The sequence below is a fragment of the Mizuhopecten yessoensis genome, unplaced genomic scaffold (genome assembly GCF_002113885.1).
Source record: "Mizuhopecten yessoensis strain PY_sf001 unplaced genomic scaffold, ASM211388v2 scaffold1471, whole genome shotgun sequence".
NCBI lineage: Eukaryota > Metazoa > Mollusca > Bivalvia > Pectinida > Pectinidae > Mizuhopecten > Mizuhopecten yessoensis.
The window spans coordinates 20403-45670 of NW_018404063.1; the positions used below are offsets into that span (position 1 = coordinate 20403).

Here is a 25268-nt window from a genome sequence, read left to right on the forward strand (position 1 = left end):
GCGGCCATTGCTTAGGTTAATACTTCATTAGAGGTCATTGCTTAGGTCGATACTTCATTAGAGGTCATTGCTTAGGTCAATACTTCATTAGAGGTCATTGCTTAGGTCGATACTTCATTCAAGGTCATTGCTTAGGTCAATACGTCATTAGAGGTCATTCCTGGGGTCAATACTTCATTAGAGGTCATTGCTTAGGTCGATACTTCATTAGAGGTCATTGCTTAGGTCAATTCTTCATTAGAGGTTAATGCTTAGGTCTATACTTCATTCAAGGTCATTGTCTAGATAGATACTTCTTTGAAGGTCATTGCATAGGTCAATACTTCTTTCCGGGTCATTCATGAGGTTAATACTTCATTTGAGGTCATCGCTTAGGTCAATACTTGATTAGAGGTATTTTCTTAGGTCGATACTTCATTCAAGGTCATTGCATAGGTCAATACTTCTTTCAGGGTCATTCCTGAGGTTAATACTTCATTAGAGGTCATTGCTTAGGTCGATACTTCATTAGAGGATATTGCTAGGGTCGATTCTTCATTCAAAATCATTGCTTAGGTCAATACTTTTTCAAAGTCATTGCTTCTTTCAATGTCATTTACACGTGTAAAATCATTTCTCCTTTGAAGGTCATTGTTAAATTCATGTCGTCATTCCATTTGATTATTTAGGTTTCGGCTTTATTCAGGATAAAAGTATCAGTAGACGTACAGATGTCCAAATTATCTAGATGACAACTAATTACTCCCGTACAGTCACAGATGTCCCACAGTCCCAACAGGGACCTTCAATAAGCTTGAGACATTAAATTAAAATGTCCAAATGTGAATTATAACTCAAAAACTGATATGACAATACTTTTTTTTATTTTTCTTGTCAACAAAATTTCTATTGCATGTAAAACGTTTTAATGATATACAGTTGATATATAATGTTATATATCTTGCGTGTAACGTCCTCATCATGGACATTGCGCAACAGAAACCAAGACACCTGCAATATCAGGCTGCAGAGAAAACAGTCTGCATATATAACACGTTTGCAATTAGTTGGTGCACTAAAAATAACCAACAGAATACAGCATCCTACCAACCAATCAGCAACAAGATAACATTATACACTATTACCAAACTATCTTATGTAAAAAGCAGTGCATGTAAATGTTGTGTTATAATTTGCCTTTCAAAAACTTCAAACGACCACAGATTTTTATAACATGATTTGTCTAACGGCCCCTGTCATTATTTTGTAAAGTGATTCAAGTTTCTGTATTTTTGCTCGAAACATGATTTGAGTGGACTTCAAAACTATTTTTTTTTTTTAAATTGAACTCCGTCCTCTCTAAAACAACAGCACATTATTTTAAAATTTTAAAAAAATTGTACAAAAATTGTACCAAAAAAAATCCGTTTTCTGTTAAAATGTACCTAAATCAGCAACCACACTGATGTTAAAAATAAAGATTAAAAATGTCATTCTGGTCCATTTCTACGGTATGCCATATTCAAATGTTTCAATTCTGGTCAAAGGAAACCACTTACTCTTAACTAACAAGACAGAATTCGAAATTTTCACACTGTTTGATTTTTCAGTGAATTTTCGAATTTTAATTTTACATTTAAATATGTCCTTCAGTTGCACTGCCTTCCTAGTGAGGGTTAGATTGCATTAACATTTGAAATTTTTATTATAGTTTTGACTTGTTTCCAAATCTTGTGAAAAGCCTGGTCCTATATATTTGGTTCCTTTAGAGGTCTGTGATGTATCATGTGCTACTGGTATCAGTATCACAGTTGAATAAACAAACTACGATTGGATAAATACATGTACTGAAACAGCTCTCTGACTAGAATGATTCGAGACATTTGGGAGAAGGATAACGGGGTCCTTCATTTTTCATGTTTTGATTAAATATATATACCAATTACAGTACATAAATATATGTAATCTTCTCCACAGAAAAGAACTGTTCATGACTTACCCTTTTAAAAAAGCGAATTTTCGATAATGTTCATGATAAACCACTTGTGCATAGCTATGATGACAACATCTTCACAATATCAACAAGTGATAGAATAGTGATTTTAGAATTACACTGTTGGATAACGCACACAAAATATAATTTTGTGAAGTATAGCAAAAAGCAGATGTCTTTAGCAGAAATTAAATATATTGCTGTCAGATTGCATGTCACCTCCTGTGAATTTACTGGGAAGAGATGATACACAGACAAATGGACACACTTATCTACAGTATTAGAGGTGCCAATTAAAACCCTTACATTTACTGATAATCCCGACTACCCTTTTCGAGAGGTTTCAACTCAGATCATTACAGAGTCAAAGGCAACTGTCGATTTACAATGAGAATTGTGACATACCAGACATATAGAAGATTGAATTCTTAAAACTAATCATCTTATAATCTCGGCTTACTACTGCATCAACTTCAAGTTTTTCTTTCACAACATCTTTTTATGAATGTTCTGAATTGAATTCAGTGATAAGCATTCAACTTTTAACCCTTTCACCACTGTAGCCCATAATGGACACATCCAGATCAATGCATGGTAGAGTCTACATAGATTACATAGGGTTGAAAGGGTTAATCTGTGTAGGTATTTGTTTATACTGGAAACATTTTGAAAAATTAGGTATGGATAATCTTACAGTTAGTGTTACATAATCACTGAAACACCCCCATAAAGAAACAAATGACTCTGCTCAATCCTGATCTGGACTGATCCAACTGTCAAAAAGGGGAAGACAGCATTTAAACTGACAACGCCTATTCTACTTGGCCAACAAGAAAATATCACAAACTTAGCACACAACGCGTAGGTGAATTTTCACCCCAGTCTATATACAGAGTAGCCATATCTAGGTCTTTCACATCGTTGTATACAGGATTTAAAGATACAGTAACAAGGAATAGGAGTAAAATCAGTGCAGTGTTACCCAATTTCTTAAAATCAAAACATTAGCCCTTTCACCACCGTAGATCATGATGGACTCATCCTGATAAATGTATGGTAGAGTCCATTTGATTTACCTAGGGATGAAAGGGTTCAGCTGCACATACACTAAACCACTGTTTTCAAAACAGAGTCTGTGTAAGATTAAAAAACATTGTTTGCTGAAAACTGATACATATGTATATGTGAAGTGTGGCTATCAAATAAAAGTCATAAATCCGTATACAGGATATAATTATTATTTTCAAATTTTGATAAACATTTTATGTAAAAAATTCTTACATTAAGAATAAAGACTAAAATCAGTGTTCTTTTAATCTTCACGTTTTTTAATTATTTGCCTTGACAACAGGGATTTTGTCCTCTGCCCCCCCCCCCAATGATTATTGTTTGTTTGTTAGAGTGGTTTATCGTCCGCTTCACTACCGAGTAGGTCGGTACATTTGTACATGTATTTAATACATATTTTACTTTGACCATTAGTTAAACTATTACCTCAAATTTGTCAACTTCCTTCAAAACATATGTTATGGTAATATTCGAGTACTGAAGAATATATACTGAAGTAGAACGGTTGCGTCGGATCGGAATTACACATTCATAATATAATGCTATTGGAAAACTGAGGAGCTAGTAAGTGATTCTGTATCTTTGATAATGAAAAATGCTTTTAGTTCAATGTGGAACCACAGACAACAGCTTAAAGCAACGTCTTTGGCAAATTCTTGTTTCGTAAAAATCACTGGAATTCGTAATGAAAGGTATGCGCTACGTATTGCCACTTCAGATCGGACATTATACACACTATTAATATTTGTTCACAAATCGACCACAGGAGATTCCCCATGACCATTACACAACGAAATTAGACTAGAACCAATACATTTTCTACTCTGACAATAACGCAACGAATATTGCAACAGGAATAATCATAAGCCGATGTTACAGTATTACAATAACATCAATGTTACATTATTACAATAAACATCGATGTTACATTATTACAATAAACATCAATGTTACAGCATTTCTCTTTACAATGCGATCTAGAATTCTGTACAGTTGGATGTTTTCATGGATGTTATTTCAAGCAGCTGGGACAAATTTAACGTTCACTCAATTTTACATTGTATCTGAATGAAATCACTGAGTGACATGCAAACACAGCAAACTTCACAGCATAAAGACTTTCAGTGCCAATAATATTGTATACCAGGAAATTTTTGCTCTGTCAAATTTTCGGGCTTCAACTGTGAAATCCATTTTCGCCCACTAATAAAATTTCCCATTTAATGGCTATTGATATTATGTCGTTAACTACACATTTAATTACTTGGTATAATAATTATGTTGTTTACAAAAGTTTGCTGTAATGATAAATTTACCCTCATTACGGAGGGGCAAAAGAAGCGAAAATAAAAAGTATAAAGTAATTATTTCAAATTATGTATTTATGACAACATATACAATAAACCCAGATGTGTACAGACATTTTAGTTTTGATAATTTCTGTAATCCAAAATTTCTTTATCCAATTTTACAGGTACCATTACAAAATCAATTAGGTCCTGAATGTTATTAGATATGGACAAAATAATGATTTACGACCATCATTGTACAGGTTAGCAAAGATCCATTGTACATTCCACAGGTTTTGGACGGACAGAAGTTTGTTATTCTCTTGCAAAACGTGAGTACTTCGCAGTTAATAGAGTTAGGTCCCTTGTATACCAGATTTTTTGTGAGAGCTAATCCTGACAACGCTTTCAACCCTTTCACCCCTGTAGACCAAAATGGACTCATCTCATCAATCATTAATTAAAAAAAAAAAAAAAAAGAGTTTTTTATAATTTCATTTGGTTTTTAAACAACATATAATACAACTCTGGTGTTCAATTATTGTTCAGTCATTAGCATATTTTTTTCTCTCAAAAAGCCATACTAAATCTTGTAAAAAGACCATTAGTATTCAGATTTTGATTAAAGCCAAAACAAAAACATTTCACCTAAAATCATGTTATCATTGAACCTTTGACAGTCTTTTGGAATTTGCTTCTCTCAGTCTTTCGGAATTTGCCTTTCTCACGACTTATGTGTTTACAGAAATGGAATAAAAGTTATCAAGATCTTACAATTTGTTCGAGTACTGTTACAATAATCAACACTGCAACAGTAACAGCAGCACTGTAACAATCAGAAATAACCAACCATGATTATGATAAATACGTCTGATCAATCAGCTATAACCAACCATGATTATGATAAATACATCTGATCAATCAGAAATAATCAATCATGATTATGATAAATACCTCTGATCAATCAGAAATAACCAATCATGGTTATGATAAATACATCTGATCAATCAGAAATAACCAATTATGATTATGATAAATACATCTGATCAATCAGAAATAACCAATCACGATTATGATAAATACATCTGATCAATCACCACCGATCAGGTATCACTAGAACGTACACTGATTTAAATAATACAGACAATTAGCAAGCTAGTAAAACCATAAATAGAATAGAGTACCTATATGTCATACGCCGAAACACCCTCACAGCAAGCTGTGTTGTTCAGAGTCCACAGAATAGGGTAAGGTGCAGTAATATCTGAAATACTTTAAAAAAAAAAAATGAATTTCATTTTAAATATATGGACATTAAGCATAAACCCTTTCACCCCTATGTAACTCTAGTAGACTCTACCATGCATTGATCTGGATGGGTCCATTGTGGTCTACAGAGGTGAAAGGGTTAAAATACCTCATTATTTAGCACAGAATTTTAGCACATAATACAAAAGTTTCAATTCAGGGAAAACTCTCATCCTGTTCCGACACTTTTCTGTATGTTATATTTTCATATATTACCATCAGGCAAAGCTAGTAAATATTAATTTCCAAATGAAGAGAGGCTTATAGAAATAAAACTTTCACTAGACCATGATACCAGAACAACTTGACTAGCTGTGATGCTATCTAGGGTATGATAACATTTAGACACTACATAGACTAACATACACACCCTCATAAGGGCATAACTACACCATACACCACACACACTGGGATCTGGATCAGTTCTCTTCAAAGTACACATTAGATTATAATTAACTCATTCACCCCTGAAATTTTATAATGAACTATTCCAACCGTTGAATTGGAAGAGTTCAAATGTGTCTTCAGGAATGAGTTAAGATCATATCAATGTCTGCCAATATGGAAAGGTATGAAACAAATTTCTAACGTATATTTTCATTTATATATTGTTCACTTTGCAGATCTTGAAGTGTAACACTAAACCAGGTCTTAACGCTGCTTCCAACAATGCTTACCTACATGTCAATAAATCGGAATCAGGCTTTTCTGCAATTTGAAGACAAATGACGCAGGCCACAGAAACTTCCAAAAATCGCACTTATATGCTGAGTACATATGTTTACATGTATAGCTTACTAAAACACACATTCACACCCCGACATAATATATCTACACACGCCTACACAAACTTACATACACACATACAAGTATGGATACACACATATTATATCTAATCGTACACATGACCTTTCAGGCACTCATACATTACAATACACAGGTACACTACGACGGCTACGACACATCCATATGATCATCAATTGTGGTCACCAGGGGCTGGGCCATATAGTACGGCAACACAACCACGCCCGTGTCCTGTGATGTGTGACTAGGAGGGGAGATAACTCCGTTGTGATGCTGCGAGTCCCAGGAGGTCTGTTTGAGTGACTCTGTGGAGGAGTGAGGTGATGAAGAGGGTAGCTGTGACAGTGACAGCTGATTTGACTCAATGCTGAGTGAGATTTGAGAGTTATTTATTTCAGCGACCAGGACCTCGTCGTTTAGAGGAGCCCCTGTAAAGGTGAAGCTCGGCACCTGTTGTTGCTGTTGCTGTAGTTGTTTTTCCAATGCATATTGTTGTTGGAGAAGTGCCAGTTCACCCCCCTGGGGTATGAATGCGTTTTTACGCCCCGGCGAGTGATGTGTGACTGGCCCCCCAGATGACTGCTGCTGTTGATTAATTTGCTGATTCTGCTGTTGTCGATGTTGCTGTTGTTGATTCATTTGCATTTGTTGTTGATGATTTTGCTGGTAGTCCAGCACCTGTTGATTCTGTTGATTCTGCTGTTGCTCCTGCTGTTGTTGTTGCTGTTGTTGTAGCTGCAATTGATGTGCTGTATACAACGGCGGAACACACACCGTCCGTTGTTGTTGTTGCTGCAGCTGCTGGATTACCACCGATACATTCTGCATTGGAACTCGTTCCTGCCCAACTTCCTCCTGACCATCGTTCTCTTGCGTAGGTGGCAGCAAGTTTTGTGGCCATGGTGCATCGCCCCCATCTGACATTGGGGGCATGACGGGCTGTTGCTGTGCCAGCTTGTATGAGATCTTCCGAATTACTGGTGGTCGACTCAGATGATTCAACTCGTCATGTTTACCAGAATGTCTCTGTTTACGAGGAATTTGATTGGCTGATGATAATGAGGATGGGTCACAGGGGACGATGTGCATCTGCTGAAACTGATGTTGAAGCTGAGTCTGTTTCTGAAGTGTCTGTCGCTTTTGCTGCAGTCGATGTTGCAGGAACTGTTGTTTTAAGGGATTGCTCTGCAGCGGGAAGTCATATTGCTGACAGAATGGTGGTGCTGCTGCCCCCTGCTGGGTCAATTCTTCATTGCTGGTGACGCGATCCAGCTCCCGCTCAACTTGTAGGCTCTGTTTTATGGCAAGGAGCCTGTGAGGCTGGAGGTCAAATGTCTCTGAGGGCAAACTCATTCTCTTCATCAAAGGTCGTGGAGGTCGTTGGGCTTGGGCATGTTGGCCATCCTCAAGTGACCACTGACGACCATTTTTTTCTATGTATTCCGAGTGCTGCTGCTGAAGGGCAACCGACTGCTCCGTGGAAGGCATCCCACTGAACATGTTCTGAAGTTCCTGGTGCTCCTCCCGTAGCTCAATCATACCCTCCGCACGCATACTGTTCTGAAGTCGTTGTCTAAATGCGAATATTCCCTGTGCAACTAACCCATCACTAGCCCGTCGCCCTTCACGGAAGTTGACTGGCGATCGTGTTTGACTGCGATCTTGCGAGTACTCTTCGGACCCTGATGCATCTATAGAGCCAGTATTGTCCTGATAAGAATCCCCCATAGCACCAGAGTCATTGCCTGTGACGGGGGGATCTGGATTGCCAATGGCATAACTAGGGCCGCCTGATAATGACCCGGAACCCGTCGAGTACTGGGAACCTTCTGAAAGACTAGACATAAAATCGGGCTCCATTGAGGAGTCAAAACTGGCAAAGGGCGAACCAATGCCTGTGCTAATGGATGTGATACTATTATTACCATTAGTGTTCAACTGTGACAGGTCACCAAAAGCACAGCTTGGTATGAGTCCCATGCCAAAACCGTCACGCACAAACTGGCCTTTACCGGCAGCACTATTGTCATCAGGCGAGTCCATGATATCCACCTCGACACCCTCGTCTATTGATGTAGTAATGAGGCGCGTCGCACGTGGGTTCGGGGTAGTTGTCTTCGCCACAACCCCGATGGATACAATTTCCTTTAAACACCCAGCCACACTGGGCGTTGGAATATCAATATCATTTAAAAAGTTCACATTGGGTGGATGAGTACAGTCAGTCGTATGACTAAACATGCCCTGTTTGACGTTGACTAGGGGTATACGCTGCATGCCTCCGTCGGTCGTATGATCAGATTGACTAGTCTGTGTATGGTGAAGCATGGCTTGTTCCGCTATCGTACTTGGTCGGCGCTTCCGCGGATCTATTCGATTCTCAGGTGGGAAACTGCTGCGGTGCTGTTTCAAGCGCTCCAAGAGGAGGTAATAAATGGCAGTATAGTGATCGTACGCATCGCTCTTCAATGCCTGAAACCACAAAAAGACAGTGTCAGTGGCACATACAACTACTGTCCTGTTTATTTTAGTTTCTGTATAGGTATACAGTATTTAGAGACACACAGTTAAATAGGGTCTTGAGGAATATAGCTATAGTGTCGTCTCGCTCACAAGACCAGGGACTCGCAATGGTGTTTTAGTATTCAGAATAACACATGACTAATAAAGGACTTACTCCCTGGGCAACAAAGTCAGGGGAAAAGTGGGAATATAGCATATTTAACTCATTTACCCCTGGAAACACATTTGAACTCTTCCAATTCAAAGGTTGGAAAAGTTCATTATGAAATTTCAGGGATGAATGAGTTAACATTGGTAATTTACTTTTATATAGAGTAAATAAAGAAGAGATAGAACAAACTAGTTTTGTCCAGTTTCTGTCATAATAAATAACATTCTGAAGGTAACACAACTATTTCAAATTTAACAACAAAAGACTGCTTTAATGATGTAGGTATCAAATTCAATGGGTTTTTTCATTTGGGATTCATATGTTAACAGCTAAGGGTGAATACTAATTAAAATTATACTCCTTTCTAGACATAAGCAAGTATTTCATTTGCAAAGGCCATTGATAAAACGACAATAATATAATGCTTTAGAAAGGAAAATTCTCTAACCAATTTTAGTAAAAGGAAAAAATAAAGTGTTTATGTAATTTTTTTTTTTTAAATTCATCCAAATTTTGGGAAATTCTTTGGACAGTGACCTAGGTGTCTATTGATATAATAAATGACCACAATCAAGAAACTCTCACCTCCATAGTTTTGTGCTGGTCTATCCCAAGACTGTGCATGAGTCGTAAAATCTGCTCATTAAATTCGCCAATCTTTGCATTATACCCGATAATTGGACTAGGAGGTGACTGTAGCTTGGGTGGACCGCCATCCGCCAACATCCATTTATGTTTCTTAATTTGACCGATGGTCAGGCGCTTGGAAGGATCAAGCACCAACATACGACGAATGAGACTTTCGCACTCTGAAACAAGCAACGTGATACAGGTGAAGCAAGTCACATATAGGAACCTGACATTTTTATTTATTTTTTGTTAACCAAGAGGGGAATCTTTTATCAAAATATAATCTCAATGTTTGAATGTTGAACATGACAAACCAAAACTGCTTAGTTAATAAATATAACCAACCTATTACAAAATGTACATCACAGTTATGTCCCTTACATGGCCATTCTTCAAAACAACCGGTTTATCCGTTTTCAAAAGTAGCATATTCAGGTATAAATCCTAGCGGCCATGTCAAAGTTAATGCAGGCCTTACAAGGCTTTGTCAAGGCTCGCCCGAAAGCAGCATCGGATTACTAGGTATAAACTTATTTCATAAAAGAACAACTCTGGTCTAACTGGTTAAACCGTTTGGATTGCGATGAACGAAAGCGGCCCAGGATAACTGGGTTGAACTTGTTTCTCTTTAAGACACTTCAGTGATTATGACATGTATCTTTTAAGGTAAGGTTGAAAATACCTGTTGACATGAAGAATGGAATTCGGAACCGGCCTGACAGGACACGGTCCCTCAACATCTGTAGATTATGGCCGTCAAATGGCAGTGCTCCACACACTAAGACATATAAAACTACACCCAGACTCTGAAACCAAAATACAAGGTATAAAATATAATGTTATAATGTATAAAATATAATGTTATAATGTATAAAATATAATGTTGTATAATGTATAAAATATAATGTTATAATGTACAAATATTATGAATAAAATACAATGTATAAAATATAATGTATAAAATACCATATCCAGATATATCTGGCTAGATATTTTCAAAACACAGTTGAAGATCACCAATGTGCTATTCACAAACTAGGAATTCGAATAAGATATAAAAATAAGTAAATTTGATAGAAATTTCAAATTAACTTTTAAATTTTTTACCAAGCAAAAGAAGTCTTCCGATACAAACTGACAGTAATTACTATCACTTCATAATTATGGACACACATGTTTTAGCCTTGGTTAAAATACTTAAAAACTTGGTCATGAGTATAACGGCACAATCAAAATATAATATCAAAAATTTACAAACTATTTGAGAAAAATCATTTAGAATACTTTGAATTGTTAACTACTATGTTATGTGAAGTGGGCCTGCAGGCATACTGTGAATGACTTTTGTGTCAATTAAATTTTGCTGAAATGGTGTGAGGTACTTACCCATATATCAATTTGGGGTCCCAGGTATTTCTTGCCTTCGAACACCTCCGGGGCAGCATAGGGCGGACTCCCACACCACGTAGCTAAGTGTTCCCCCGTCTTGAAGAAATTTCCAAACCCAAAGTCTGCTATCTTTATATTCATGTTAGCATCTAACAGGAGATTCTCAGCCTGAAATTATACAATGGGAAACACATATGATAAATTGTTCTTCCAAGAAATTATTCTTCTGTTTGAACACAAGTACTGTTTTGGTACAAGTTTTGTTGAATGTTTGTTCAGTCATGAAAACAAACACTTGGTTGGTTGTTGATTTTTTTTTACATAATTCGATACTTGAATGAAACATTCATAAATATACCCTTTCAAACTTTTTTTTTTTAAATGCTATCCTACATCATTCTTTCTCATGGAAAATAGTTTGGAATAAATGTGATAGTGAATAAAAACATAGCTTCATCTTGCAGATATGTTCTAGTCCTTCCGATGCTTAAAATCATAATTGCAGTAAAGTAAAGTTTGTTATCAGTATTTAGAGTTGAAATTTTTTAAAAAGTCAGTTACAAGATATTACACTGATTGTTGCAATTCTGCGTGAAGAATAACTCAACACAATGATAATTTCCACTGTCTGCCAAACTTCACTGATATTGAGAATACACATATCCGACCGGGCATGTACAAGTAGGAAGACTTTCCATCATGGAATTAAATTACGATATATTTCAGATTGACGTTTATTACAATATAACATAAAATGTTTCATTTTTCAACTCATTCACCCCTGAAATTTCATAATGGACAATTCCAACCTTTGAGCTGGAAGTTAAATGAAATAAAACTAAACATAAATTGAAAAGTATGACACAATACCATTATTTATTCCCACATACATTACTGATATTTTAAGCAGGATACGCTAGCAGGTAAAACTAAGCACTGATAGTCAAATTTAGCAAAGTGAATAAGTATCTTTGTATTAAGTGGATCTTTCATTGACTTTAAATATATGTCACAGTCTGACGTATCCTGAGATGGGGTCAATGTCATTTTGACTAATAGATCATAATTCAAACCCTAACCGGATCTACTATCCGACCCTGTGATCATGACCTCTCTTCAATATAAGGTCACAAACTTAACTCATTCACCCCTGAAGACACATTTGAACTCTTCCAATTCAAAGGTTGGAATAGTTCATTATGAAGTTTCAGGGGTGAATGAGTTAATTACATTTTCATCTAAATATTTGATGTTGAATTTTATCCCTCAAACTTGAAACTTACTGTGCATTTGAGATGGACACCTATAGAAAATAATATAATTCATTGAATGAGAAGACACTGGGAAGAAAAACAAATTTGAAATTCTGATTAAAAATTACCCATTAAGTTAACCAATATCAGAACAAGGCCAGTATTAACAGGCCTTAGAATGAGCAAAAAACAACAAATTAAAGCTATGTTAGCTTAATTCAATTTTCAAAATATAACAAAAATAATCATTTTAATGTTAGCTCAATTCAATTTTTATAATGTGATAAAAATCATTCTTTTTGTCATTATCTGAAATAAAAAATTCAAATAATCAATTCTTAGTTTGAAACATATCCTGATAAATTTTAACGTGTGGTGCATTGTATATATATTATCTAATTGTGTGGTGTATTAAAAAAAAAAAAAATCTGTCATCTATCAAGTTTGAATGTGTGGTATATATCAAATAAATTTTGATATTTCCATATTATATCAATCAATCACACTGTTCTTCCTTTTAACACCCAGAGATGACAAAAATTTCACATTCTTGTCCCAATTTCACAAACAGCCCTGTGGAAGAGCATTCTGAGCTGAATGGTAGAATATTTTGGCCTTTAAGAAAATATTTATGAGCACATGTACAAATAAATGCACTATTGATATATATTTTTCTGACAATTTTGACAGCATTCCATTTGCAAACGAAAAGAACTACATTTTCTGGCATGACTTTAGCTTTGATAAATCATTTCTGAAAAGAAAACCATACGTTGCAGGTACATGACTTTCCTAGTTTTAAACCATGTGTATGGTACATTATGGGTAAATTATTACATGTAAATAACTTAATCAACTCTATTCTCCACCAGGAAAGTAGAAATTGAGTAAATTATTACAAATCTTTATACTCTCTTGAATATTTTTTTTATTTTACAAATTGTTTACGCATTTTAATAACAAATTCTTGAATCTGAATTTGCAAGTAGGAAGAAACTATTTCAAAATTGGTTCAGATTTAATACTAGTACTTGAGAAAAATTATAATTCAGGATTAAGACTTGCCATATATTAATGCATAAATTAATTACTCAAAAAAAAATAAAGTGAATTTACAGAAGGTCATGTACAATGTATATCACGAAATGTGGCTTCTTTTACAAGTTTTACAGGGGTCGGTTATGACAGGTTTTATTATAATTCATTGTACCTAACGGTGTCATAGATTGAAAACCAACATAACAAGGGATTGTTCCTGTATCATTGTATACACCTGACAGTGAGGTAATGAATCACCTATATAAATCATCAACAACGTCCCAAGTTTACATATCAACGCCACCTACATACTCCATATCTTGTACAAATGATGTTGTTATGCCACAAAATTGGATTTCTTTCCTGAAATATTTGTAGGAAAAGGTTTTTTGAAAGTTCAATTTTTCATAACATGTTTCAAACATTTATTTTTGGAGATCCAGTTCTGTAATTATTTTAGACAAATTCCATAGTTTGAATACTGATAAATATATAAAAATTATTTTGTGATGAACAAAGCTGAGGAACTAGCTTCAGACAAATTTGTTAACTCATTCTGAATTCCTGAAATTTCATAATGAACTATTCCAACCTTTGAATTGGAAGAGTTTAAATGTGTCTTCAGGGGTGAATGAGTGAAAGCTTCGCTTATTACACTGAATCGGCATTTGATATGAAGATTTGTCTTGAACCACCCCCACACAAACACAACAGTACTACCTTCAACCGCTAACATAGTGGATGGAGAGCTCTCTCTTACTCATCTCTGATTCACGGTCTACACCTCCCCACCCAATACATCATTTCCATACATAACCTGTTCTGTTACGTTCCTTTTATATGATGTAATGAAAAATTATGGATTGGTGTCCAACTTCACGTCACTTTCAGGGAGTTCCCCACAACTAATTCTCATACTGACCTCTGTTAATGCAAAATTCTTGAGATGTTTTCAAAAGCAACTACACTGATGACTAGAAATGAACTTTTTATATAAAATAATATACAATTTTTTTTCACACAAATTCAGCAGAACAACTATTTACTAAATTTTAAACATCTGGGGAGTTTGTCTCTAAAATCTTGTTCAATATATTTCACTTCATGAGGAAAGAGTGAAATTAACACGAGTGCTTCCATCACAAATTTAATATTTGTTCTAGTGTTAAATGCCTTATGAATGTTTCAATTAATTCCTTCTAAGAAAAATATCTTTAAAACTGACAAATGAAAAGTAGTTTAGTGACACTCCTATGAAACATGAAACAAATATCACTGCTGCCTCGAAAGAGAAACGAGATAATTTTCCTTCCCACCACCCACCCCCGTGTAAAAACCTAGCACTTGTTGTCGTAACAGTACTGCCTGACATGATGATAACACTGATTGGAAAAGATGAATAATTGCATAAGATGCCTATGCCTGTGTTGGCGCTGAAATAGGTCAGCATTATCTGATTTGACGATGAGACACCCACACCAACAAAATACAGCCATTCTGTCAGCTTCATCACCTAAAATTTTCACCTCATTCACCCCTGAAATTTCATAATGAACTATTCCAACCTTTGAATTGGAAGAGTTCAAATGTGTCTTCAGGGGTGATTGAGTTAAAGCTTTGCTAATTACACTGTATTCATTAACATATTTTCAGAGCAAAAATTCCTCCATCTAATGCACATTTGGTTTGTTTGTGTTTTACGTCCTATTAACAGCTATGGTCATTTAAGGATGTGCCAGGTTTTGGTGGTGGAGGAAAGCCTGAGTTCCCGGAGAAAAAACACCAACCTACATACAGCCAGTAGCTGGCGACTGCCACCCATAGGTCTCGAACCCGTGACCCAGAGGTGGAGGGTAAATGGTAGCAGATATAGAATGTCAGACGACTTAAACACTTGTCCCCCACTGCCCTAATGCACAACCCTAAAGAAACACAATATTACATACAAATACCAGTATTAAAAATACTAATTAATCTAAAATGCAATCTTTTATGAGATTTTGATAGCAATTAAAGTACTAATTAGTGTGTTCTTTACGTTGTTGTTCCATATATATAATGCATCAGTAATAGGTTGAACGGCTGGTAACTAGTAAATTACTAGGCAGCAGCTGTGTTACTGACTGGTAATGGAACCAGGACTTACGTCACTGACCATTCCACCTGTACTTAGTGGAGGGAGGGGGACTGCTTCCTGTAATAGCTAACTATTATGTTGTCATGGAGATGAAACACGGAATGGATTGAATCCAAAGTACAAGTGCTTCAGACGTGTCATCAATTGTAGGGGGGAGGCACCTTCATGTAATAGCCATTATATATCAAGATACTTCAGTAGGGAAACTTAATTGATGTAACAGCCATCTTGAACAAATATTCCATCGGTTGGTGCCTGAAGAGTGTACTTTTATCCGAGTATCTCAAAACATACACCGGGAGTCTGCCAGCAGAGCAGATGATATTTGGCCACATAAAATCATTGGTTAAGCTAATTCAGCTGTATCAGACCACTGTCCACTGAGATGTACTATGAATTTAATATTACATTTGATAAATTTTACAATTTTTCACATTATTTCATATATTTGAATTACCAAAAAATCTGCTCTGAATGATATATGCATGAAAAAAATTAAATGCACAATCCTTAATTGGACATGTAGTGAAAGATATTCCTAGATTAATTGTATTTATACTTGTATACAAAAAATCAAAATGTTTTGTTTCTGTCGGAAAGATATCATTATTTGTCATAAACAGACATACAAAGTTATGTCCATATTTGTAAATATTTGAATCCTGAAATTATTGTGTGTAGTTACAAGAAGAGGATGTACACTAAGCTTTGAAAGGGATGGTTTGTTAAATAAATTCCTTGATTAGTCATTTGAATAGGTCATAAACCCCTGAAATCTCATAATGAACTATTCCAACCTTTGAATTGGAAGAGTTCAAATGTGTTTTCAGGGGTGAATGAGTTTACTGCTACGTGAAATGGGTTTATCAACGGTCTCCGTGTACACAGTTCCCTGTAACCCACGTTCAGTCAGGTGTGTCCATGTGACACGTTACAATATTAAGTTTTTATAGTGCTAACGAGAAATGCTGAATTAATTATTGACATTAAGATTGATCTAATTAAAGGCCCTGGCTGATGGGCATGTTGATATCATAGCCACGGGTCATGGAGGTTGGCTATCAACATTACAAAAGGCAGCTAGAGTTAATAAATTAAATGTCAAGCAGGGACAGGAGCCCTGATGTCAAAATTAGATGAGGTGGATTTTATTTTTTTTCAACTTGTGTACGTCATTGATAGCCTAGAAATAAAGAACAGGGTGATTCACATTGTAGTTAATTAGCTGGTCAGCCATTACTAATACACAAACACAACATGAATATGGATGTGAGCATACCACTGAATGACGCAAGACGTGGGTCGTTATACGCCATTATGGCCTTGGGTGATTGACTTAAGGTCTGTAACGGTACAGTGTATGTAGACAGATTCTGTGTAGGTCACATATGGGCCTTCATGTCCACATATAATTGCTTGTAGGCAGTTGAGACATAAAAAACAAATTCTCTGGCAGGGATTCTGTGTATGCCTGTTTGTGTAAACGTTTGTGGCCATAAAAATCACCGGGAAAAAACACAATTTTTGTAACAGCATTTAACAGGACAAATATCTTTAGTGTGCATTTACCCATATTGTCAATTGTACATTACACCTCACCACACCATCAAACCAGTTTATCTAAATTCAGTGATATAGCTGGTTTAACATATTGTACCTCCCTTTAAAAAAAATTGACTCCACTAATTCTCTCCCTTTATAACAGTGATTAGTAGTTATTGCCCTGAAGACAAATTTATTTAAGGCGGAATTATATCCCTTAACTGACATTCACCCCTGAAGACACATTTAAACTCCGTTCCAACTCAAAGGTTGGAATAGTTCATTATGAAATTTCAGGGGTGACCAAGTTAAAGGACAGATTTACGTATATAGTTACCTCCCTTTAGAAATGACTTGTGTGGAGTTATCTCCCTTCTGAATTGATATGGTGTAGAATTATCTCCCTTGTTAACAGATTGCTATATTTATCGCTCTAAGGAGTTATTTCCCTTAAAACAAATTTTAATACAAATTCCAGCTTAGGAACTAGTTAAAGAATAATCTTCTCATTCAGAATTGATTTAACACTTATATTGAATTATGCAAACTTTTAGACCCTTAACTCTTTACCTGAAAACACATTTGAACTCTTCCAATTCAAAGGTTGGAATAGTTCATAATGAAAGTTAAGGGGTGAATGAGCTTAAGACTTTTGATGAAAATTTCTTGAAGGACTATGGAGAAACATCAGAACTCAACAAAGCCCAGTGTATTCTGAAAACCTTTGAAATCCAGACGTTGAACTAGATCCCAAGGTACATATTCCATGTGAATGTAAAGTTTGCAGCAACTGATGTAGTTATTCCCCTTGTGATTCCCCACAGCCACTGTACTCAAACCAATGTGATTACTACAGTACACAGCGACCAAACCAGTACATGTACCGCTACACGCTACACAGCTAGGCGCCCAATTTTTTTCCCTCACAAACAATTCATTGTGTAGTTGATTTACGAGTCTTGTCAGTGTGTTCAGAAACAGTGCCAGAACCATCCAGTACATGAATGAGTCTTGGTAACAAGCAGTCAAGAAAATATTCCAACCTTTCCAAGGGTTTTTTCCTTCATCTGTACGCTGGTATGTAAAAATATCAAAATAAAAACGTTTTTGTTCTAATTTTTTTCCTCACTATGTTTTAAACACATTCACCTCTGAAAACACATTTGAACAATTCAAAAGTTGGAGCAGTTCATTATGAAAATTCAGGGGTGAATGTTAAACTTCTAATTTGAAAGGGGGTGTTTTCTGTGCGAAAACTATTGGCATATAAATAAACGAAGCATTTAAATTTGCTTTTTGAAGATCAAATTACCAAAAAGGCAAGAAATTTTAAGCTAGAGAAAAGGCCAGAAATTTTAAGCAAGAGTGTTTACATACTGAACTCTGTGAGTGCTCACCACAGACGAACAGAGGTATGAACAGTTAGGACATTCCAGTCGCTGTCTGCATCGCTCTCCTGCCCCAGCCATACCCCTGTCACATTGCAGCACTGCTTACAATGTAATTGTTTTCTGCCCCCAAACAAACACAGAGCTGCTTTGCCGACAGCACAACACCTGTGCCCCAAATTCGTAACTAATTGTCGTTGAAGTACCATGCCGATGATTTTAAGACTTTCTCCGAGACGGACCTTATTGTACATGGGAAGAAATTGTACTTTCCATTTACAGCAATTATAAATAGAAACCTGTCTACACTTTTGTACATACAGAGAGGTGTCTTCCCTGTGCCAACTAACCCAAGTTGGGATGGAGGATCAGGGTAAAACGAGTTCTAAGATCAGCATCGAAATTTAGGATGAACTGTCTTTTATTTCCACTCATACGTTCATAATATCAATTGAATAAATTTAGCCCAAGTGAGAGGAAACTCAAGATCATTGATGTTTCCTTGAAAAATATCTAGTGCAATTGCCTATGGTACAATGCAAGTGGAACTCAGGACTCTGTAATGCATAAATCTTATGACAGACTTTGTGTTCAAAATTTTCTTCATTTAAAAGTCGTTCCTCAAACCAAACAACCCCATTCTTGGTAATTGAAGTATGATTCAGTTCTAGCTACAGAAGTGGACACATGACCTCATCAAGTCTTGGCCTAGGTGGTGACCTGGAGCTCAAGGTCATCATCCTATCAAGGGAAATCGGGGAATCGGGTGAGTCACACGAATATGTCAAGATAATCGGAAACATTCAGGACAAGCAGGAAAGATGCAGACCCACCAACTGGCCCCCGGGCCAAAAGTTCTGCAGCAACGTTTTGAGAATGACATGTCAAAAGTACGGAAAACGAAAAAAGGTATGAGCCACACAACAGGCTAGAAATTAATTTTTAAAATACCGGTCAGTCGGGCTAATAGTTTCCGATTTTACTAGTTCATACACAATTTCCACTCACCCAATATGATACAACACTTTGGTAAGCAATAACAAATTTTGACTTGTAAATCAGGATAGCAATTTGTAGAACCACTAGTCCAGTGGGAGATGTCACTAGTCTCAAGACTATTGGGTTTTCCTTACCGTTTAGCCCTGCACAAGTTCTTTACTTGTAAACAAACCATACAACCATAAGATTTGGGACCATGCTAAATATTCATGAAGGTGATTTCCATCAACTGTTTATCATTCGTACAAGTATAACAAATAATTAGGTGCAGACATGTGATGTGTTTTCACTAAGTGCTTTTCAGCGATAAAAATTATCGATACAATCATTTAAAAACCTTATACATATACCCGGTAGACTTTACTTGCCTGCAGGCAGATTTTGACAAATAATGCTTTGCAAGCGTCTATTTTCTTATTAAACACTGAAAATCTGCACTTGCCATAACATAGCATCTACTAGCCCAGGCAGTGAGTTAGGGGAATTGAACACCCCTAGATATCCACCAACAGTTGCTCTAAGCCAAAGGTTGAAACCATATCTAAAATACATGTGGATTTAAATAACCTAATTATACAGCAGAACAGCTGGACAGTTGTAATATAAACAATTATACCAAAAATCATTTTTAAAATCAGGATTTTTTTTAGATACTTCCCAAAAAATGTTTTGAAAATTATGTAGCTTTATTAAATAATCAAGGATCCCCGTACCACTGCCAAAAAATGTATCTCAGTGTTGGAAACTGTTTTTCCAGCATTAAAGCATAAACGTTGATAAACCATTTATGAATAGAAAATGCCCTGCAGGACTTCAATGAGAAATAACAAAGATGAAATGAACAAAAATAGAATCAACAGCAGTTTTTTTTAGTGTAAACTTTCAGCAGGGCTAGACCAGGATTCGAACCCTGAACTTCAGAATGTGGTACTATCACTCATAACGACCGAGCTACATGGTCAAGGAAAGTCTTAGGGCTCAATGGTGATACAGTTATATTCAAACGGAAGTTGTGGGGACGGACGTAACTGTTTATAGGAAAAACCACAGTGCAGTGGGACAGGGATCCTTAAATTAAAACAAGGAGTTTGTTTGTCACCTAAAGTGAACTAGACGGACTTATTGACCTTGTGTAGAGAGTGCTGACAGGAAATCGCCTGTGTCCACCGCTTCCTGACCTTGTCTACAGGAAGTCAGCCCTTTCTAGACGTCACAGTACATACACGTTGTGTCATACACATCTCGTCCAGGTCGACTTTCGTGCGTATAAAGCCACAAGTCGTTTGACGTACATACACTATAAAAATTGACATAATTTCCGCTACCATACTATATATAAACACGTAAACACACCTAACTGGTGTAATCAATGCACTTAAACGGAATTTAACTTCTCTCCTTCTGTACCACCTAACCACACTCTGTTTTGATAATTAGTTGGAATGTCTGCGAGTTGCGTAAACAAATTCCAATAATTTCCAACTTGTAGAGCTCTAGGCGGGAGAAATAATGCAAAAAGAGAGAAATTCTGGCAACCGTTCAGCTCATCAAGACTTCACTTCAGTGTATTGTTCACAACATGCTGTCTAGTGATGGAGGGAAAACCATATAATATCGCCCCGATGTGTATTTTATCTAAACCCTCCACTTCAGAATTCTCTTTACTGTACTTGTCACAGGAAGACACGTTTATCCAAATTAGAAAAATAAATATCTTACTCCACACTCTTGTAATATAAGTACACTGCCATAAACTTTTCCATAACTTTCTTACAAACTTTTTGAAATGTAAACTGCATGGGGAAACATGCCGATACTCATTCAAGAATGAAACGACGGACTGGAAATCCTTTGAAAGTCTAACAATGTCGTCATATAAGCTCACAAAACTAAACAAAGTACCAAACTATGATTGCCAAACTCATTCCCGTTCCTGATAAAGCCGATAAAGCCTACACATGCCGAAACAAAGCATTTTAAGCACCAAACCAAGATTTCTAAGTCCTTCAAATTCTTCCCAAATGAAGCTTACAAGACAAAGCTTACGAAGTACCAAATTAACTCATTCACCCCTGAAGACACATTTGAACTCTTCCAATTCAAAGGTCGGAAATATTTCATTATGAAATTTCAGGGGTGAATGAGTTAAGAAATGCAAGTCCAAACTGAAGCTTATACATAACTAAGCACAAAAGTTTGAACTTTTCAAATTAAAAGGTTGGACTAGTCCATTATGAAATTTTAGGGGTGAATGAGTTAAGACTGCCAAATCCTTCAAAGCCCTGATGAAGCTTAGCTTACATATTCCTAAACAAAGCTTACAAAATCCCTTAAACTCTGGTCTTAATGGAGCTTATGCATTCCAAAAGCAAGCATACAATGCAACCAGATGTTCCAAATTTTTCAGTTACAAAAACATCAAATAAAAAAACTCCCAAAAAAGTCCTTACCAATATCAAGCTTACCAGAAAAATTAAAGACGCTTGTCATGTCCTGCGTTACAGATTAAGCTTACAGAGGAAGCTTTACAAAGCAACACGCTGAGTACACTACTGGGCAATCATGACAAAAAGTCTTAACAAAAGCTGACTAAATTCCTAAAGAGAATAAGTGTGTTAGCCGTGTGATGACTTGATGGATGAAGGGGTATAATTACATTGTGCCCGAGAAGTAGTCTTATTTACCATAGAGAAGTTAAGCCAGTGCTGATGGACGGACTATTGTACAAATTGGTTTTATTTAACATGAAGCAGTGATTGACAATGTTATGAGGGCCTGTGTACGTTTATGACCTCCAAGCTCAGCCATTGACGTAAGTTCCGACCTCTGACCTTTACCTCAAGAGCTGTGGCAAGGGGCACCCATGGGAGATCTCTGATTTAAGAACATATAATGTCAATATGGTGCGTCTGCTCCAAAGAAGCAAGGAAACCTTCACAATGTACACACCATGTACATTACAAGTACATTGCTTGTTTTATGTATAAAAATACTTTTTTCCTGTCTAGTCCACAGGAGCAATTAACACATATATACATTTACAAACCAGTTTCACTGAACACCTCAATGTTAGACTGTTAGCTACCTAAAATTTGTGTAATTTGTTTTCGGCTGAAAAAATTTCAACCGGCTGATGGGAAGTAAAACCTGATCTACTGATTCGTTTAATGATGTATGTATGAATGTGATGTTCGGATTCCGTATTAATTATGCCCAGTATGTGTGTATCAATCGAACAAGTCTTCCTCAAATGACGTGTATACATTCACTTGTTTACTGATTCTCCTAATGTGATTAGTCTTTTTCTTGCCTCAAGAACACATAAACAAGGATAGCAGATAACAGGATCACTGTAACGGCTTTCAAACGTGTCCAAAACAAACAAAACAAAGATTTCATTGAGCAAAAAAAAAAATCAGGGCCAGTATTCAAGTGCTCAAGCCTTATTTCTTGTCCCGGTTATGAATTATTTAAAAGCTCTTTATTTTGTCCAAGTTTTGGAAAAAATATTGAAGAGACATGAAGCCGAATACTGTTTTCAATATTTACAAGTGACTTTTTGATCGTTGACATGATTTAGGTGAATTACAAGAAAGCTGGCTGGAGCACAAAATCCAGGATTGAGCATGAAAACGGTTTCATTAATACCAGCCCAGGTTCAAGGTATCATAGAAGGAAGGTAGTTTTGTGAAGAAAACAGCCCTTAAAAACCGAAGAAATTTGTGTTGGTCTCCAGACATTTACTCTTACTAACTATGTAGATCTCCATCATTCTGTTGATCAGGTGGCCGTTACGCAGTGTCAATTTGAAATTACCTTTTATATTTGGAGCTTTACTGGATCTTAAATTCATATTCATTTCGTAAGAGATCCGTGAGAGGAGTCCAGAAACGTTCATTTTATTGAGAAATGTTGGGCTAATAAAACAAATTCTTTGGAACATGTTTAAAAAAAATCATAAGAAATGAGAAATATATCATAAACTTTTTTCCTCATTCACATTACCGAGAATGTTTTCAATACCTGGTATTCTTAAAGGGTTAAAAAAAAAAACATTTTCACATTTTCACAATATGATATGAGCTATTTTTAAACATCTAATAAAGAGGTACAAACATACCACTGCTCCTTCGGTGAATTTAAACCCGCAGAATTAAAACAATAAAGAAGCCCCAATTGTAGCCTTGGTTACATTAAAGGCTCTCCAAGTGCTCTGGGATGTTTGCATTATAAAGTGGCTGATTTTACAGGGCCAATATAATCGGCCTTTAGGTAGGGGGGATTTGTTGTCCTCCTGTGTACCTGGTTCCTAGAGTTAAATATGTAAGGCCCAGCACCCCAAAATAAATCTCTTTCTATTGTTTTAAATTAAAATAATACCATTCCGATACTTTCCTACTCAAGTTTAGTCATGTTCTTAATGAATTCGGCCCTCAACTGGAATCTAGTCAATCCCTTCCCCTGGATATCAAATGTTATTGTTGGGAAATAAAAAGGATGAAATAGAAAAGAGAAGGTGTTTGGCAAAACTAATAAAAAATAAAAAAATAAAAAGTTCATGTCAGATTCGGATAAAAAATAATGGAAATAAGAACAATAAATAGGCAAAAAAAAAGAACGCTACAAGACAATTAACATGTTGACGGCAGTATACTGACAACAGTACAGCCGATGTAGAAGCTACTTAATAATTAATATGGAAACTAGAGTTTTTTGTATTCCTTGTCATGCAAACATCCCTGGCATGACGCAAGCCAGTGCTAAGTTCCTGCCAGGGACCGAAATAAAGCAAGGGACTGACGTCAGAACACATTCAAAGCCAATTTACCTTGACTCTCACACCTGGGCAGGCTTAACTCTGGATACTCTACGCCTAGCCAGCGCCAATACAGGTATGACTGACAGAGAAATGGTGTGACATATTATCTCAATTTATCTGAGAAGTAATAATTAGTTTTAGCTGCACAAGTGTAGGCTAATCAGTACTAGCTGAGCTGTATAGGGGGTCATGCTGTGTGATCAGCTCCCTCTGGCTCAAGGGCAAATGGTCAGTAGTGGGATACCCCCACTGGGACCATTAAAATGATAAGCTGAACCTCAGCCGATATAGTGTAGATTTGATTTGTTATTTTAAATTCAACATACTATTTCTATGTAGCTTCATTCTTTTATACAAGAATAGAGAAATAATTACACTAAGCATTATGTGTAGTTTATGGAACTGTTTTGATTATTCAAATCAAGCAAGTAGTTTTGATTCTGTATATGTTTTACTGTCATTTGAAGTGTTCAAATACTAAATAATTCAATAATGCATTTAAGTTCAATGTTTGTGTTATAAGTACAAGACTTCAGTATAAAGCAGAGAATGTCATCTTTCAGGACAAGTATTTAGATCAGTTGTAACATTTATAGTTTTGATAAAATATCAGGTTAAAGTAAAATAAGAAACACAGCATGGGCCAAATGTCCTGCTGGCTGAGATCAGCAAGGAGCCTCAGCAGGAGGTCTTCTGTGAGGGACAAGTAGCAAGTATATAAGGAACGAGACAGAGAGAGTAGAGAGGGACCTTGCAAGTCAAAAAGGAGAGAGAAACCTTGAGCGTCAGAAAGGAGAGAGTTAAAGATTATCAACATTTGGATTAACCTGAGTAAGCTGTACATGGAAATAAAGATGTAAGGAATGGCAGCAATGGTGTTGGAGTTATGACTACAAGGACGACGTAGGATTACGTCGTATGGCCGGACTATGACATCAGACCCCAAAAGGGCAGCCGG

General features: G+C 36.2%; 1 protein-coding gene across 1 annotated transcript in view; it reads right to left on the minus strand.

Moving 5' to 3' along the window:
- Window positions 1-5668: 5668 nt before the first annotated feature.
- The window catches only part of LOC110462818 (serine/threonine-protein kinase SIK2-like), a 50592-nt gene continuing 30992 nt past the window's right edge, over window positions 5669-25268 (minus strand). The window contains exons 5-8 of the mRNA XM_021517018.1: window positions 11132-11302; window positions 10428-10551; window positions 9701-9924; window positions 5669-8913 (exon numbers count right to left, since the gene is read on the minus strand). Of these exons, the coding sequence (XP_021372693.1) occupies window positions 6592-8913; window positions 9701-9924; window positions 10428-10551; window positions 11132-11302 (2841 nt within the window). The 3' untranslated portion in view covers window positions 5669-6591. The remainder of the gene's footprint in view (window positions 8914-9700; window positions 9925-10427; window positions 10552-11131; window positions 11303-25268) is intronic.